Consider the following 18,895-nt stretch of genomic DNA (forward strand, 5'->3'; position numbering starts at 1 on the left):
AAAACGAGTAAACACCGAACTGTTAACAAAAACAAGATAAATGCAATGCATAAAAAACTGACACCAGACATGCAACATGTGAATCCTTTGCACATTAACTGTAGACGCTCATATGGGTAGAGAGAACGTGCTTCGATGTGTTGAAGAAACCAATGAAATATGTAATTGTACATGTGTACATCATCTGTATGTGCATGCTGATCCAAAGTCTGTGAGGGCAGAGCCACAGACACAGACCAAGTGACAATAAGTGACGAGCATGTTGCATAACTGTGTCATGTATGCTGAGGTCTGCTATCAATTAGAAGGAGGCGGGTGTTCATGGTGTGACACTGCTGACTGGCCTTTCACAACTCATTACATGGTGTCCAATCAGAGCGCAGCTAGCGTGACTGCTGTTTATTTATACACAGAGCTGGAAATGGCAGAGTGCAGGCAGCTGGGACAGAAACTCAAACACTGTAACAGTCCAGCACATTGTACTGCTGCAGAGGGTCCCAGTCAACACCATGCTCTTATTGACACGGACATATACAAGCTCTTACATACACACACACACATACACATACACAAAAGCACAAGCGTGCAGCATTTTTAAAAGGGTGCTCTCTTTCTTCCTTATAAATTTAGATTGCTTTTACTGCTGCAACAATATTTTCCCAAAGGTCAATAAAGTTTTATTGTTTTACATTACAGTTGTATTACATTTTATATTACTTTTTAAAAAATATATAATTTTATGGTCTTTCACAGGCTTTTCCATCAGGGCTGAAATTCTACTAGGTAAATTAATGCTTTTTAAATAAATAAAGAGTCAAATGTGCAACAAATCATAAAATGCTTATAGCAGCTTCAGCTTAAAATATAAGACATAAGACAATTTGTCATTGTTGGCATATAACAAACTTGTTTGGCATGTCTCAGAGACCAATAGTGTTAAAGGTCCTGTATTGTATAAAGGTAGATGTCCATGTGTTTGTGATTATAAAGCAGGTCTAGGTTCTAAATTAATACTGTGAAAGTATCAAAGCCTCAGTCCACAGAGAAATGCACACAGTCTGTATTCAGACACTGAGCCTTAAAACCAGGACTTCTGTAAGTTTGTGATGTCACAACGAAACACTGACCACACTCAGCCATGCCCCAGGCCCTGCCCACTCACAACCAATGTCCAGCTTTGCTGGTTTTCATTTCTCTTGAATATTTACCTGAAATCTGATATATTACTCATATATTACAATTACTCTGAAAACAGTCAGCCAGAGAGAAGCCTGAGAGAGTTGATGTAAAACTACATTGAGAATGTTTTTGGTTTTTAAAACCACAAATGTATCTTCTTAGGGATATTAAAACTGCAAATAAAACACACAGAAAAATGTTGAAATGTTGGTGTAAAAAGGCACTTGGATTAGGACTGGTAAATAATAATGTAAAAAATATATTATTACACACTAACTGACATATTGAGGACACACACAACACTCAAATCCAAGAAGAGATCCACAAAAAGTGACATCAAAAAATAAATTTATTACAGTTATCAGCAACTTGATTCAACATTACAACATGTCCATGCAAATGCAAGTATAGCACAATAAAATAAAATATCTCTGTTTGACACGTGTACACAGCAGATATAGACACAGAAGACATTATGTTTCCTCCAAGTACACACTGATATTAACCTTTTGTTCTCAGTGGAGCATCTATGCTAGCTAACATCATAGCATACATGCTAAATTCTACATGACTTTTTGCTGTTTACCCTTGATTCCTTATCCTTCATTTGCTGTCAGTTGCTAGCCAGGCAACATTTAGCAGTGTCACCACTTAATAACATACAACAACTTACAGTCACAGCAGCTAAACCAGGCCTGATCACAGGCTAATGAGCATTAGCATACTGTGTTTTCAGTCATAACACTTAAGCACATTTACTTAAAAATGTCAGCACTTTTTGTCTCGTGGCTGTTGGCAATGCTAAGATGACAAGCTAACATGCAGTATATTACTGTTATTCATAAGAAGTAGGTCCCACTGTAGTAGTACAATGAAAGCTTGCTGCCACAAAGCTAAGTAACAGGTAGTCTCAGATGATTTCAGTGTGTGGCAGTTTTGTTTAGGAAGTTTGTAAAATTCACATGAACTTTTTCTTCTCATCCATGTTTCCAAAGAAAGTGAGAGATTGTGGTCAATATTAATCTAACGATAAATTAGCATGTTCACCTGAGATAGCTCCAGAATAGAAAAGGCTACATTAGCTACAGCGAGTTAATGGTCTTTCATTGTGTTTTGAATGACTGTTCATCTTAGTTTGAATAATGCTGACTAGCTGCCATCACCCTGCCCAGTGTATGTTTAAATGTTAGCATGGAACCGCGAAACTAAACATCAATGGGGACACATGGACCATATCAACACTGCAATTTCTCAAAAACCTAATGATAAATTACTCTTGATTGATACTTTACACAAAACCAGTTTGGCTAAACAATGGTCAACAACACTAACTACAATCAAGAGGATATGTTCAATGTTAAGAGGGAGAGCACTGACCATGCAGAACAAATATAAAAGGCATCAATGTTATTCAGAGGAAGATTACACTGTAGCGATGCTGAGACTAAATGTAGTGCAAATGGCTCATGCTGAGCTACTAAGTACAATATACAGGTCAATACTTCAACCAACCCAGGGGTCAAAGATCACAGCAGGAAAAAGCAAACCATAGGGAATCAAAGGTGTTTGCCATTCTGCACATAGCCTAAGAATATGTTTCAAAGGTTTAGAAACGCTCATGCAAAGGGACACTTAATGAATTAACAGAGTTTTGCATTTGATTTGTATGGTTAGACTGTGTGTAGAAGATGACATGAAGACATGTCATTCAACTGCATTTACACTGGAGATTATTGCCCAACACTATATGCAAACACTGAATGGCCACATCAAACAGAGGTGGGCTGCAAGGACGGGGGCATTTAAGGGACATAACTACAGTTACACATTTATATTTCTCATCAACTCAAGGGTCACAAAGCAATGTTACATCTATTAGAGACCCACAAATCACAGACAGCAGCACATGATTGAATTCTTACAACACGCAGAGAAATATCTACAGTATTTACAGAATGACATCATCCTGACATTAAATGCAGACAACCATACTTCATTATTGAAAAAACACACACTGACATATTCTTGACAGCTGAGGTGGATTTTTGAATCCAGGAATCTCTCTTTGAGAAGTGCCTTGAATGAAGACACAATGCTACCCCGCAGTGGCAAGATGAAGTAACACAGTTAGGAAATGTCACCACACAGCTCAGTCACTCATTTTACATTTGCTTGATACTGTTTCCACACAGACACTCGTGCAGCAGAATAGGAGAGAGTGTGTATGATGGGCCAGAGCTCAGCTATGCTGTTGGCATTACAGCTCAACTAAATGAAAATAAACCAGTTCAGATAAAAATAAAATTGAAATATATTTGCAGGCAGCAGTTGTGACTCTAGCAGGGAATCATTAAAAAAGTGATCTTTGCCTAGCTCTGCATTAGTGTTCAATCAAGGGAAGCATCAGAAGATGAAGACAAGTGTATGAACTTCAATAAAAGGCACTTTGGATGGAAAACTCTCCTCAGGGTAAAGTTTCTACTAAAAATCAAAACATAAAATTACGACCTCTGGACTTTAACTATGTGTCAGAGTGAAAGTGGCAAAAATTGGATTGAAACAGGCAACAGCATTTCTCTGAGTAAATATACACAAGAAGGATTTGATAAGAGCTAAACAAGAATATACCACTGATACCACAATTTAATACGCGGCTACAGCCAGCAGCTTAGCTTAGCATAAAGACTGGAAGCAGAGGGAAAATAGTCAGCCTGTTCACCTACCGGCACCTTCAAATCTCTCTAATTAACAGAAGAGTAAAAATGACATGTTGTGGTTTTACTGTGCAACAAATCTCACAAAAACATGGAAACTGTCAATTTTATACTTGGATGCATGCTAAGCTAAACTAACCAGCAGCTTTTCACATACAGACATGAGAGTGGTGTCAGTCTTCTGGTTTGACTCTGGGATAGGAAGCAAATAAGCGTATTTCCCAAAACTGCAAACATTTTCTTCAAGAGATGACAAGAACAGGTATCATTTCTACCAAATTAAAGTTCCAACAATAAACTTATAAATTACATTACATCAGAGTTGTATTATTTGTTTGTTTTGCCAACTAGGATACGACAGTGTTACAGTATTCAGTGATCAACTTCAGACACGACCTGAATAGCAGACTGAAATACTTAGAGCCATGTACTAATATACCTGTCTGGTTTGACCTATACATCTATGTAAAATGCAACAAAGCAGGATGATAATTGGTACAACGTTTCACCAGACGCTAGTAGATATGTTACACTAATAATAAATATTGTTGCCAAGGAAACACATAATAAAACAGCATATAGGATGCATAATCTACACATCCTGTGTATCTCACATCACACTGAGCCTGTTTAGGTTTTATACTTGGTGGTTTCACTTTATGCTTCTAGTTGTGGTAAAGCAGGTCACACACAGAGGCGTTACAGATATTAAAGTATGCACCAGCAGATCATATCGTAATATAGCTGACACAAGACGGGATGCAGAAGAGCACTACCAGGCTGGATAAACAGAGTTTGCTACGACTACGGCACAGTTCAGTACAGAGGATTACGCTGTGTGCAGTGTGCCACACAAATGCAACAACAGTCAAATGGAGAGTTGGTCACTATGATGAGCTGAAAAGACATGTCTGATGATTGTGTGCTTTCAGTCTTTGAAATGCAACCTGTCGTCCTCAAACTCACTCAGCCGCCATTTTCTCTATGTGGTCACTCAGCAACTTGTATTGTTCTGTGAATGGGTAAAACACACATAATATGTTAGCTTTATTATGTTAGGTTTTTTTAAGTTAACTTGTGAATGAACTTGTTAGCAAACAGTTTCTTATTCACACATCCAGCAGGTGTGGAGCTGCATTATCATTCATTTGGTGTCATGTTTCTGGCCGCCTGATGAATGAAGTCTCTCCTCTGGTCTCTACCAGCTCCTGAGGGAAATGTCTGGTCTATATCTATCTGCTGTTTGGTGCTGGGCAGGCAGTGTGAAGTGGGTTGTTGGCAGGCAGCTAAACAATGAGATGAAACTAAAATAGCCACTGTAAGAATATATTCACACTGTACACCACTTACATCTGAGAGCCGACCACAGTGCGGAGTCACTTCCAGACGTGGTTTGGCCGATCCAATCACATTCTGTTTGTGGTGTGCGATGTGTGGGCATGTGTGCATTTAACTGCATTAACATGCATCTATCTGAACCCAGATATATGTAAATATTAGGTGTAAGGGGAAAGCTGCACTCACCCCTCTGCTTTACAACTACAAATAAATGAATGGGCTGAAAGAAGAGAGCACTAGCGTGTTTAAGGTAAATTATCCCTTTAATGCTTTACCTTCATTCAGGTTCCCAATGACTGCCTGCTTCTTCAGGAAGTCATTGCACAGCTTCTTACTGAGCCCAAACGCCAGCATGTTATGGGTGAATGTCCTGAAAATTCACATAAGACCAAACTCATGTCAGTGCAAATGGAAATTACTGCAAATACAGATGCGAATACATGTTCTATAGTTACAATCTATAAAAATCTTAATGTCTCAATGAGAAGCCAATCAAAAGATGGACAATGTGTGGGCCTATAATAAATCACTCTCTGCACTGTTACACTTCCTCTCCTACAAAGTGCACTTGATCTTCATCAGAAGAAAGGAAGTGGCTAACTGTTATTCAAAGATGGAAAAAACTAGAATCTCTACCTCTAGTATATGTCATATATTAACGTTATTATTGGGACCAGCAGTCTCACTTGTTTTAACACTGGGGGGAGCCACTAACAAACCTGCTGAAACTCCTCCCAGCTCCAAACTAAGGCTAGTGTTGCACTCTTTGCAACAAGTACCTGATGGTCTGTGAGGGTCAGAGTAACACAAATTACATCATAAGAGGGTGTATGTGAAGCCTGAAGTGGGCAAAGACCCACCCCTATCCTGCCTCTCATTGGCTAGCACTCGGTTAGGTTTAGACATGAGGTGATGATTGTTTTTTTTTTGTTACATTGCTGCCCATGTGCACTCACAAAGGAGTATATTTGAGGCTTAAAGCCTCTATGTGTTTTATTCCATTGTATGAGTGCATAAACAACACTGCGGCTTCCTTACCCCAGTTGGCCGAAGACAATGTTCTCATCGATTTTGGAGCTGTCGTCCCTCTCCTCCTGGGTCATATGACACCACTTCTCCCTGCAGCACAGAGACAGTCAGAGTCAGGCCCTAAGTCTCTACATGACCTTCAGCTTTACAGAAACAGGGCAGGGCTGGGTGTCACAAAACATCTCCTGTCGATGTGATGCTGACTTTTTGCAGCAATGCCATAGACAGCACTGGTTTCACACACAACTTTAAAGGTCCCATATTGTATAAAGGTAGATGTCCATGTTTTTTAATTATAAAGCAGGTCTAGGTTCTATATTAATACTGTGAAAGTGTCAAAGCCTCAGTCCACAGAGAAATGCACACAGCCTGTATTCAGGAACTGAGCTTTAAAACCAGCCGTCAGGACTGGAAATTTGTGATGTCATAACGAACAGTCACCACTCTCAGCCATGTCCCAGGCCCTGCCCACCACTCTCTGAGTGTTTACCTGAAATCTGCTATATTTTTATTGGATAACTCAGAAAACAGTCAGCCAATAAATTCAGATCCTCTCTTCTGATTGGCTGACTGACCTGTTGTTACTAGAGCTCCAAAGAGAAGCCTGAGAGAGGAGATGTAAAACTATACTGAGATGGTTTTGGTTCTTAAACCACAAATATATCTTCTGATGGATATCAACACTTCAAATAAAACACTGGAAAAGTGTAAAAATATGGGACCTTTAAAATGCTGGATAATGACCTCTTTAATGTTTCACTAGTTTGTGAGCTTTTTAAGGTTAAAACAGCTCCAAAATCTGCCTTAAAAAGCCATGACATCCATCCCTGTAACTGCTCATTTTGTTATGGGATGCAAAAGGCAAGAGTCCATTACACATAAAACACATAAAACACATAAAACAATATTAGGGACAAGAAACACATTAAGCGGCCATCAGCAAAAGAATAAATGACTCATTCACAAATTATTGTTAACAAGCAGATGAAAAGCGTAGATTCACACGGTGTATTAATGTAAAACAAATATTTAATAACTTGGAAAATGTTTCCATGGCTGACTTCACCAGGGTTGTCAAAAAAAACCTTATTCTATTTTCCTACTTTTATTTTTCCCGCATACCACTGAGGACAGGTATCACGTGACTATAAAGAAGTATCATCCTTTGCTGTCCTGAACAACAAATACAAATTACCTGTATTGATGCTGAAATTTTAAAATTATATGAATAAAACTTATAAAAATAACACGAAAGCTTTTAGTCCAATTTAGACAAAACTGGGGTAATAGTGCACTTTGTCCTCTTATGACAGAAATGAGTATCACAGAAACACACACTTGTTTGATTGTCTATGTTTTGAAATGTGAAAAAAAAGAAAAAGGCTGTGAAAAATTTTATTTTTTAACAGCCACTTGTGGCCAAAATGAGTATTACAAAGACAATTTTTTTCCCACTTGCCTTCCAGGGCCTCCCTACATACACCTGTCCTCACAATAACAATATAAGGAGGATACAGACTTTTTGATGACGGTAAGATTTATATTGAAAAATCTTGGTTAACAACAAGACAAAAATAAGAAAGGTTTCACATGACAAACTATATGTAACATGGAAGGGGTCACTAAAGGTGATGAGCCCACAATTACTACTAACTCCAGTGTTTTCTTTAGGTCTAGAGAGCATCAAAAAATCTAAGTAAAAAAACTAGCTGGTGAAAACAGTAAAGAATTTAGCAGCTAAAAAACAGATATTTGCCTCAGGAGTAGGTGAAGACCAAAACTGAGCTAAAAAAAAGACAATAAATAAATAAATAAATAGAAAATCTGCAGTTTACTCTACAGTGCATCATCTGTAAATATCTCAACATCACACATGAAATCACATTACCTGGAAAGGTGTTGGCAGAAATGACAAATGACAATAATTATCTCCAAACATCAAAATCGACCAAAGATGCAAAGTAGTACACCAGCAATGTGTTCTACTGTTTCAAGGCAGATATTTCTATTCATGGCATGTGCAACATATCTCTACATGTCTCTACTATCAATCCACAGTGGAAACATTGAAGTGTGCAAAGATAGAGACAGCAGAGGGAACATGCATAGGGAGGTCGAGAGACTGCCACATGCAAGAAGCTTCATGGTGTGAACATGCAGTGAGCTGTGAGGAGGCCGACAACGCCTTCAGACCGCTGTGGATCTGCTGCCTCTGGATATTAATACCATCCCAGACATTTTACAGGGTCTCTTTGCACACTTGGGATCTTAACTGTGGGTGTGAAGCTTTTACTTGTCAAAAGGTAGCCACAAAAATCATTTCAGCAGCAGCATGACAGAATACCTAGGTGGATCACATCACCTTAGACAACCACAACAACATGCCAACAGAAGAAGAAGTATAATTACAGGGTACACCAAAAAAACATTATACAAACACAGTAATCCAATTATAATTATAAGTAAAACCACTTATAAAACCTTTATGACTCTAGGGATGTGGACAGTTTAGCCTGCTGTGATTAATCAGATCATATCTTTTCATTTACACATAACACAGTTTCACACTAGACTCCAGTCATCCAGGCTGGGGATTTACCATTAGTGACTATCCTATCAGTGTTCACTGGAGCGCATCTGACAAACTGCAAATTAGACCCTGAGTGACTCTCACACCTTGAGCCTCACCCTTCACACGAGGCCTGAACACAAGGCTGCTCTCACATTAACCTGCTCTCTAGATGCACTGTCTGATTTACTTTGATTCACAGTCTCACACCCGTCACCGCTGATGAAGAGGAAGTGTGTTGTAGGTCATCCATCCTGGCAGCTATGGAGTCTGGTGTGTGCCAGCAGAATAATTATAGACTTGTACCATGTTTAATTATAATCACTTAAGATACTGACACATTTTTATGTGCTACAAATGATTAATCAAATTAGCTTTTCAATTAAACATTGATAAACTCAAAGTGAAAGTGAATGATTATCAACATGTCTCTTTTCTGTCTTTAAATTCATGATTGGATTTTTAAAATAGAATTGCTTTAAAAGCTTGAATTTTTTTTACATTTTTTTTTATTGGATTACTGTATCCATCTTGGATTACTTTTGTTTCCTGCTTTAAAATTTACAGTTTCCACCATATGATCCTTTTAATTTAGTGTTTTTTAATATGGTAAGTACCAGATGAAGTTTTCTTGTGAACAAACACAGGTATCTTCACATTCACTGTTTCTTCTTTACTGCCCTTGTTGGTGCGTTGCTACATTTCTTAGTGTGAATCAGTGGAGGAGTGTGAGACTGTCACATCCCCTACATGAGCACTTATGTGGATGTGCCACCACATGCATGTGCACAAATAAATGATAAACAATATAAACACTGCTCTGCTAGTGGTAAAAAACTCCACAGGGTCAATTTAAAATGTTCTCAATCACAAGGTCCAAACCACAGCTGTGACCTAACAGACCTCCTAACACATCACAGCTGGCAAATCAGCTGTTAATCATCTGTTAATCATCTGACACTATCAATTTTGAATTTTTTACACTGATCAATTAATTAGTTGATTATAGTTAAAACATTGTCAAATCTTGTAATTATTCCCATGTCACACTTCATGCTACCAAGCCTATGAATAGTTATTTTCTAATCTTACTGGTGTATGATTTTCAAAATAAAAGCACTGTGTCCCCTCTAGCTCTCAAGTATGCTAATAAAGTTAGCAGTTAGCTGTTTGTTGGTGAAGCCAAGGCTTCATTCTAATAATATAAAGGAAAGAAATATACATTTCTTTAAATATTGTCAATATTATTGAATCACTGAATAAAACTGAAATTATTTAAACAAATACAAGTTTATGTATTAATATTAACCCTGTTTATCACCTTTATACAGTTAACTGAAGAGCCTCAAGCATAGTTTGTAATTATTTACTCATACACACACCACTGACCATCGCTGTCCTGTTGGCTAGCTCTCACAGTCAGTCTGGCTAGTTGTGTAAAACAGTTGTGTATCTAGTTGTGTAAACTCTAAACACAGCTCTTTGTGTTCAGAGAATGACCAAAAAGGGAGAAGCTAAATACACAAGCTATTCCAATGTGTCACATAACAAAATATCAACCACTGTTTTTCTTAACACCATAAAGAGCCACACAATAACTGTCTCTCTGCCCCCTTCAGCCCTGACATCACCAGAAGAAGATCTATGATACAAACTCCAGAGCCTCTGGCCTTCTCCTCCTGTCTGCCTTCATCCTTTGCTTTTTCTCTTAGTTTAACTATTTTCTTTTCTTTCTTTCTTTTTTTTTTTTTTTTTTTTAAGGCAGCAGACAAATAGAAGGACAGACCTCTTGTTTTTCTCTTCATCCTGCGTTCCCCTGCCCGGCAGCAAGGCACAAGGAGACAAAATCAACATGCAGAAAGAGGGAGAACAACAACAGCTTAGACGAGAGAAGTGAAGAGAAGAGAAGAGAAGAGAAGAGAAGAGAAGAGAAGAGAAGAGAAGAGAAGAGAAGAGAAGAGAAGTGTGCAGCATCAGGAGATTTTCAGTGGTTTAGACTGAACAGCACTGTGAGATTTGTCTTTGCTGAAGACAGCAGAACATCAGAGGATCTTCAACCTTTATTCATATTTCATTGGACAGTCAAAGTGACAAAGAAACACACAAAGAGAAATAGCACACTTATGTTTTAAACAATACTAAACTTTGTAATATATTGTGTAAATAAATCCAGACTCCCGTCCTCACTCACCTCGTGGTTGGTGATCTTTTCTTCCTCTCACAATGGACGGCATCAAAAAATGCAGCGTTCCAAAATCTGAGCGTGTGCCTGACAGAGAGAGCAGACGACTTATTACAGGTTTCCCACCTGAACTACTTCACAAGTCACTAGAGACAAGGCTGCAGAAAATGAAAGCATACAATAATCACTCAGGATAAATCTGATACATTTTTTTATGTCTCCAGGACAAAACCATGACAGAGGGCCATTAAAGCACCAGTGCGCAGGGCTGAGCTCCTCTAACCTGAACAACCACACAGGTGGTTTTTCTCAACCCCCTGATTTGATAGAAGTGTCAGGGGTGGCAGACCTAGGTTGTCATGGTTACACTAATTAACATGCCAACCTACCGTTGTCACCATGGTTACTATAATATGGCCATGGCTTGGTTGGGTTTAGGAAAAGATGGTGATTTGGGTTTAAATAAGTACGTCCTCAACATTAGACAATCTTTGTTGTCATGGTTACAATAACAACAACGAATGGTCTTGGATAATAGAAACATCATAAACTGCTACTTTCACATGGGAATCGAACACCGCTCTCCTGTGTCACATCCATCCACCCCAACCTCCTCCTGACGTGGACTTTGTCGCTCTATAAATTACGTCACCGCACTTTTTCCTTTGCTCCTGTCATCATTACTACAACCACTAGATGTTGCCCAGCAACAAAACGGCTCTTTAGGAGACCAGCGTCAGTTCTGAGTCCATTCATTCCAGTGGGAGAAGTGAACGTGATCACAGATTATGACAGATTCTTTCACCCTATAGTCACTGAAATAAATATTGGATCAATTTTTCACAAGCCACAGATTTTCAGAACAGTCTGACACTAAAATGTAATTTTTTAGACAGACAGATGAGGAGAAAACTGACTTGTTCGAGACCTGTCTCTGTCTCAGAAACACATTCTCACAAGATCTGGCAACATGTGTTTTGATCTGAACAAGCAATCATGACCACCCCACTTAGGAAACAGGAAGTGTATACCACTTCATACCATTGGTGCTGCCTGTAATGTATCTTTGATGAAAGGCTAACTCTAAGCTAACAAAAACACAACAATTCATACTTTCAGGTGAAAACATAAACAGGTGAAACATAGTTGTGAATATTATATTCCATTTCTGCCAGTAGATCTCTCTGAATGCTACACACTGGTCCTTTAAGCTGTGATATGGTTCATACTACAATGATCTGATGCTCTGTTTGATGCTCAGGGTCCCACTAGATGTTATGTTATATTAATATATATCTAATTCATGTATTTTTTCTCTTCTTAATTTGAGGATAAAAAAAAGAGAACAACTTGTGTGCAAACTACAACCAAAACCAATGATCAGGGTTCGTAAATAGAAACTGATTTGTTTTAGGAGATCAGAAGTCGAAAAGGTCAACGACCACTGTTCCAGTTAAAGGAGCAGTACAATGAAAGCCAATTACACTGGATTCCACTGGATCGTGGTCCATCAGAAGTTCTCAATACCAGCCCTGCAGCATAATACACGTCTTTACTGTTGATGTGTTTTTCATACTGTTCTAAAATCAATTAATCACTACACTACATGTGCTATGTCCAGCTCTGGAGCTGAGGAGGTGGTATCAGAAACTATATTAGTACTGTAGCACCTATCATACTTATATGATGTTATATCAACAATTGTATGTGAAAAGTTTCACTTGTAGTGATAAACCTCTGAACCTTTTAGCTTTTTCCTTTTTGGCTGATTATTTTGGCTGAAAACTTCCACTGTTTAGCGTAACTCTCTCCGCTCTCACACAGTCCCTCTTCCTGCAGCAGGAAGCTGTTTTTAATCCAAGAGGCTCGGACTGTGCACTTCCTGTCCGGGCCCAGACAGTCACCTTGATAGTGGAGCATTTAGCTCCTCTCATCAGCCCAAATGTTTCTTTAATCTCCAATAAAGCCACTGTACATTACCCACAGCCTAATGGCAGACAAAGTTAGAGGCTTAAGAGTCAGATATTTTTCCGATACTGAAAAATAAAAAAACAGACATACAGATCGACAGGATCATGCTGGTGGAGCAGTTTAAGAAGTTTTTTTGACATCACCCCCACAAACAGCAACTGCAGTCGTCCATGAAGGAGAAAGCCACAAACATTTCAGTGCCACCTTCCAAAACCTATAGGCAGCATGTGTTCCCTCTCTACTCAAAATCTAGATTTCACTTTAATAATGTCTTTTACAAAATGAACTCTACTCCTTGGTTTCTGCAGATGGTCTTGGTGGACTGTGAAATGTTTCAGAGATCTTAAAACAACCATGTCATGAGCTCCTGGTAATGCACAGGGATGACGTGGTGGGTCAGCAGAGCTTCCTCAGCTTACCAGATGGGCTGCTGCTTCAGGTGGGTGTACAGGTACACCTTCTCTCCCTTCTTTTCCTCTGGAGCCTCAGACACTGTGGAAGAAGAGAAAACATGAGGCGCTGGCACAGCTCAATTCATTTCTAAACCACATTTTATGAAGGTTAACAGAGAAGTGAAGAAGTTGCACAGTAGTAGGAGCACTATACCTGGTGATTTGGGGTTTGTCTCACCTGGGCTTTCCCCTTGTCTAGAAAGAAGAGTGAGGAATTAAAATCATATATGACTATTTTAATGACAAGAATGAATTAACAGAGCGTCTGCTCACTCAGTCTTGGGAGCCATCGAGCTCCTGAGCTTGCTCTCTAAGCCTCCAAAGAAGCCTTTGACGTCAGTCTTAGATGTGTTTTTAAGGAGGCGCTCAGCGGCATCCTTTTTCCCAGTGAGCCAGGAGTTGGCCTTGTTGAGGTACGAGTCCAGACCAGCTGGAGGACCGCCACGATCCAGGAGCTCTGACGGAGACGGCGGAGACTTCCCTGAATAAAACGAGAGCGGAGGGTTCAAAAGGATGATTTCTGTATTATATGTTTTAAAGCCCCACAGGGCAAATTTGTTTTAACATCCATCGTTTTAACTTGATGTCTTTGGTCTCAGGGAACACAGACTGGTCAGACTGATAGTGTGCAGAATACAAACTGTGTAGTTGACATCACCTTACAAGATTTATCCAGAGCTACCTGTTCAAGTCTCTGAGGGCAGGTCAACCTCACAGGTGAGACACCATGTGGAGAAAATGGGCCTGTCTGAAATCTGATGGACCACTTAGCTTCACCTGAGCCAGCTGTAGCTCAGTGAGCTGGAAATGAAACAATAGTTAGTCCACCAGCCTCAGAGGGATCCACCAGTGTTCAGAGACAGATAACTTCCTCGGGACCAGGTGCATTTCTCTGCAGGTTTGCATCATTTGTAAGGAGACTTGTTGTAGTGTGTAAAGCTGCCTGTGGTGCTGGGTTATTTATGTAAAACACATTACAACAGACCTGAGTGCAGACACATGTTGTTGCACACTGGTTGACTAATCAAGAAAAGCTTCCTGCTTTCATAAGCACAAACACAACCTTGGTGGTGTTGCTGCAAGAGAAACCACAGGGCCAACCTGTGGTGGTGAGGCTCTCTGAATCAGCACTGAGGAGTGATCTGCACCTAAACACACACAGCTGCTTTTCTTTGCCATATAATTCTTTTTCTTTTGTCATTAAGATCTAAGTCACACTTAACCTAAACACCACGCTGTGTTTCTGAAAAGAACATGACAGAAAGTGGAAATGTTTGGATTGAATTAGCCCTTACCGATGTAGTAGTATGTGAAGCACATAGTCATGAGGTTTTTGGCTGGGCTGTAGTCATCCATCTGGTAACATCTGGAAACACAACATGTCTTTACAGATGATCCTGTAGGAACTGATGTCATTTACTGGATCTTTTTGACTCAAAGGAGAAGTAGGTGAAAAGACCCAAAATGCAGTGAGTTGATGCTACAAATCAGTACTCTCTGTGAATTTCAGACCTTACTCCTCTGAGCCACAGAGCTGCATTGTTTCCAAAAAATATTTAAAAGACATCAGTGAGCCACACTGTTGCACTGGGTGATAGGTTTCTTCATTAGCATTAGCACACACACACACTGTAGTTTATTTTGACTCCTGCTGCTGGCAATACACACAAGAGTGCAAATGTGTATTAATCCACTGATGAAAATAGTCCCCATAAAATGCTATATTTCCTCCAGTCTGAGTAACATTTGCCAAAAACTACCATTGCCAGCTGTTTTAGGAAATTACTGTTATACCATTTTTTTAAAAAAATAAATGATAATACTTTACACACTTTGTGTTTGTGGCCTGTTTTAAAGATTCACGTCTTTGGACTGAGTGCCACAGACAGGGTGGAAAAGTTGGAAAGTATTGAGACAGCTGACAATAACAAATGTACAGATTAGGGGTAAGAACATCACTGCATGTTGGTCTCCAACAAAGTCAACCACATGTAGACTCACTCAAACAGGACAACTGCAAAAGACTGCACCAGTCTGTAGAAGGTGGCTTCACTCACACATTTAGAGTGGCAGCGCTGTGGACACAGTGAGACAGACACAGTTACAAACTGGATTATTAAAGCTCAGCAGAAACACAACATCAACAACCATCAGCTCACTTATATAAGTAATAAACTTACTGAGGACTCCAACACTTCATTTTGGTTTGACTTCCTGCTTTCACATGGGTATTTTCTGTACTAAAATGTCTGAAAAATTTCATGTATTTTTATTCATTAAAAGGGACAGTTCATCCTAAATAATCTACTCATCACTATGCCTGTCAAAACTCAAGTTTGAAAATGTTGAATTGTTGTTCCCTCACTATGTGTTTGGGCTCAAACAAGACCCTGTAATTCTTTTGCCAGTGCAGCTGGAATATTGAGGTAATTTTTCCCTCAAAGGTCACATGTGATGTCTGAATAGTTACCATCAATCATTTCCCCATATTCACCTGTGCGCTGACATATTTGGCAAACCACTCCCTGCCTTTGCCAGTCTCTCCACTGCACAGTTCTCCAAACCGAGCCTTCTCTTCCTGGTCAAAGTCCTCCCTGTGAAAACATGGTGTAATTTACAGACCCAGTCAATGGACAGTCTCATCGCAGTTGGTTTTGTTTAGCTAATAATTCATCAGAAAGTCTCGTACATAGATCTATCTCCAAGAATCTGACAAGAACTTTCAGTCTCTGACAGCTGAGCTTCACATAAAGCCTGAGAAGAAAGTCAAACACATATCTTTTGGAAAATCTTCAAACAAGACAAATGAATCTTTGTACAAGACGAGAAAAATGTTCAAATGTTTGTGTATCATCAGCAGTGTCAAGATGAAGGTGAAGTTGTATCACAGCTCAGCAGTGGCACCTTGTTTTGAGACCTTCCAGCTAATGCTAACAGGACATCCAGGGAACTTTTAAAGCAATAGATCAATGTTCTGGGAGAGTTCTGCAGAAAGTTAGATGAGAAGACTGATACCGACCTCACGTCTAAATATGAAGCTGCTGCAGATACATACATACATGCATCTTGCTATCTCTCTGTACTTGAGAACTTTTTTATCCAGAGAATATGATGCATTTTGTGCAATTGTTATGCTTGTTATGTTGTGTTATGTATTACTGGATAAAGTTCCATATGTGTAACTGTACATTTAATCTGTATGTCAGCCTCTAAGATGGAAAATGCCTTAGATGCTAAATGACATATAATGTCATATAATTCAGTCAACAGACATGTGGCCCTTTATTGTCTCCGTCCCTTTTATGATGGTAGAAGGACATGATGATTAGAAATCTACACAGGGTCCAGTCTTTATAGATGACTGGAGTGTCCTAAATTAAGAGGGCTGAGGTCTAGGTCGTCACAGGGAGACTGCAGACTTGAAATTGATTCTTTCAGACAAGACAGATTGACATTACAGAGCAGGGCACTGTGTCCATTCACTATCTGGTTTGAACAAAGACCTCAGTGCCCAACAGATAGAAAAAATACCAGACAGAGACACAGTGATCAGCAGGATCCGCCTGCAGCGATAAAATGCCAAGAGAAAGCTCAAGAAATGTCTGTAAATATAAATACAAAGGTGCCCTGGTATTTAGAAGTGCCCTTTTAACATTTCACCAAACTGACATTGGATCTGTTGGCAAATATTCATTCATCAGTCAGACTGCTGTCCCCCATGGGCCCCGGCTGGTGAGTCATGGGGCCGATCTCTGACCGGGTGAATCTTTCTAGTCATTCTGGGTGACAGAACTAGAGCAGTGTTTATCTGAATATAAGTGAATACGCAGCCCAAAGCAGGAGAAAATATCGGTGCCACAAAATCAGGAAGAAAAGGAAAAAAAATTGCTGACAAAATAAGCCACTGCATCAACAGAAACATAAAAACGTTGGAAGATGGAGCGGGTGAGGACACACAGGTTTATAGAGGGTGTGCTGGCAGTTATCAAGTAATGGGAAAGTGTAAAAAAACACATGCTGTTCTGTGCTGAAGGACCACCATCAAGGTTATTGATGCAAGACAGATCAACAAGCTGTTTGCTGAGCGTGGACTTCCTGCAGGCAGAGGGATCATAAGCTCCATCTTAGACAGTCCTCAGCACTGCAGCAGAGGGGTGCCTTCAGCTCCCCCCCTCACCCATAAGACACATGAAGTTTGCTCCTCTGCTGGTTTGTAGAACCACCATGTTCAGTCCAATTCTAATCTACATTCATGCAAATGACATTTCAGCAGAGTTCTGTGTATAGGTTCTTCTGGACATGAAGCAACTCCACCAGCAAATTTGATCATATAAATGGTGTAAACTATGAGACAGAAACTATTGATTATTTCTGATTAAAAGGATAACACTGTCAGACTGATGATGGACAGTTTGTGGAAATCATGTTGTCATTTCTATGCATTCTTCTTCCTTGTCTAAACCTGGTGCCTACATTACCCATAATGCACCACAACCAATGATAGTTGATGTGGATGAGCTCTGGGTGTGTTGTAGAAACTGCAGAAGTCCAGTAAACTCAGATCTTTCTCACTCCATTTTCATACTTGCAGTCTTCAGACCCAAACCACAGTGATATGCGCCACTTGTGGAAGTTGATCAGTTTCATGCAGCTCAGGAGCCACAGGAGGCTGTATCTGACTTTTTCACATATGTAGTAGTTCTCCCCAACTCCTGTGAACAGACATTTGGTGGAGTTCCCCTTTACAAACTAATGCTTATTATCAATCTGTTCCTTATTAGGCAAATAATGTGCCAAAAATAGCCAATAATCATCATCATCATCATCATCATCATCAACATCATCGTTATCAAGTGATGCTCACCTGACCAGCAGCAAAGAAAGACAAATATTATAGTTCTGACGAATAATTTCAGGGTTACACTGAACAATTCACGTTTGCAAACATCTCTGTGTATGATTAACATCTCTGTAAATGTGATGCTGTAAACAGTTCTAATGCACATTTCTTTAGCACAGTGATGTCGTAGTGTGAGTCCATCTATCTGTATATCTGGGAATACACTCACCAAATACTTTACTAGCAACACCTGTACACCTGCTTATTCATACAGTTATCCAATCAGCCATCACTTCATCACAAGACTCATCTTGTTTCATCCATGACATGAAGAACTGAGGCTGTTTGAGAACAAAGAGAGGAACTGTACAGTGTTAGTATGGTGTTCCATATAAAGTGCTCGTACGTATATTTGCATACAATTATGCAAATTGTACAACTTGCTGTGCTGCTTTTGTTTTGTGAGAGAAAAGATGACACATGTTCCACTGACCCTTCCTTGATAAATAAACGGCAGAAACGGAGAGGAAAAATAATGACGTTGGTGATTTATTTGCCCTCTGTGACAGAAGCTTTCTAAGTAAATTCATCTCTTTAGCTCATCACATGCATCACATATAA

General features: G+C 39.5%; 1 protein-coding gene across 2 annotated transcripts in view; it reads right to left on the bottom strand.

Moving 5' to 3' along the window:
• Positions 1-1,510: 1,510 nt before the first annotated feature.
• Positions 1,511-18,895, bottom strand: part of kiaa0513 (KIAA0513 ortholog) — a 29,895-nt gene continuing 12,510 nt past the window's right edge. Inside the window, exons 3-13 of one of the 2 annotated variants that reach the window (XM_071490287.1) lie at positions 15,929-16,028; positions 15,436-15,509; positions 14,730-14,800; positions 13,708-13,915; positions 13,589-13,629; positions 13,402-13,474; positions 11,021-11,098; positions 10,616-10,645; positions 6,270-6,350; positions 5,507-5,601; positions 1,511-4,905 (exon numbers count right to left, since the gene is read on the bottom strand). In XM_071490287.1, coding sequence (XP_071346388.1) covers positions 4,856-4,905; positions 5,507-5,601; positions 6,270-6,350; positions 10,616-10,645; positions 11,021-11,098; positions 13,402-13,474; positions 13,589-13,629; positions 13,708-13,915; positions 14,730-14,800; positions 15,436-15,509; positions 15,929-16,028 — 901 coding nt within the window. In that variant the 3' untranslated portion in view covers positions 1,511-4,855. The remainder of the gene's footprint in view (positions 4,906-5,506; positions 5,602-6,269; positions 6,351-10,615; positions 10,646-11,020; positions 11,099-13,401; positions 13,475-13,588; positions 13,630-13,707; positions 13,916-14,729; positions 14,801-15,435; positions 15,510-15,928; positions 16,029-18,895) is intronic. The other variant, XM_071490295.1, reaches the window with a different exon arrangement.

The sequence above is a fragment of the Trachinotus anak genome, unplaced genomic scaffold, assembly GCF_046630095.1.
Source record: "Trachinotus anak isolate AG129_WGS33_773 ecotype Australia unplaced genomic scaffold, CSIRO_AGI_Tana_v1 ptg000002l, whole genome shotgun sequence".
NCBI lineage: Eukaryota > Metazoa > Chordata > Actinopteri > Carangiformes > Carangidae > Trachinotus > Trachinotus anak.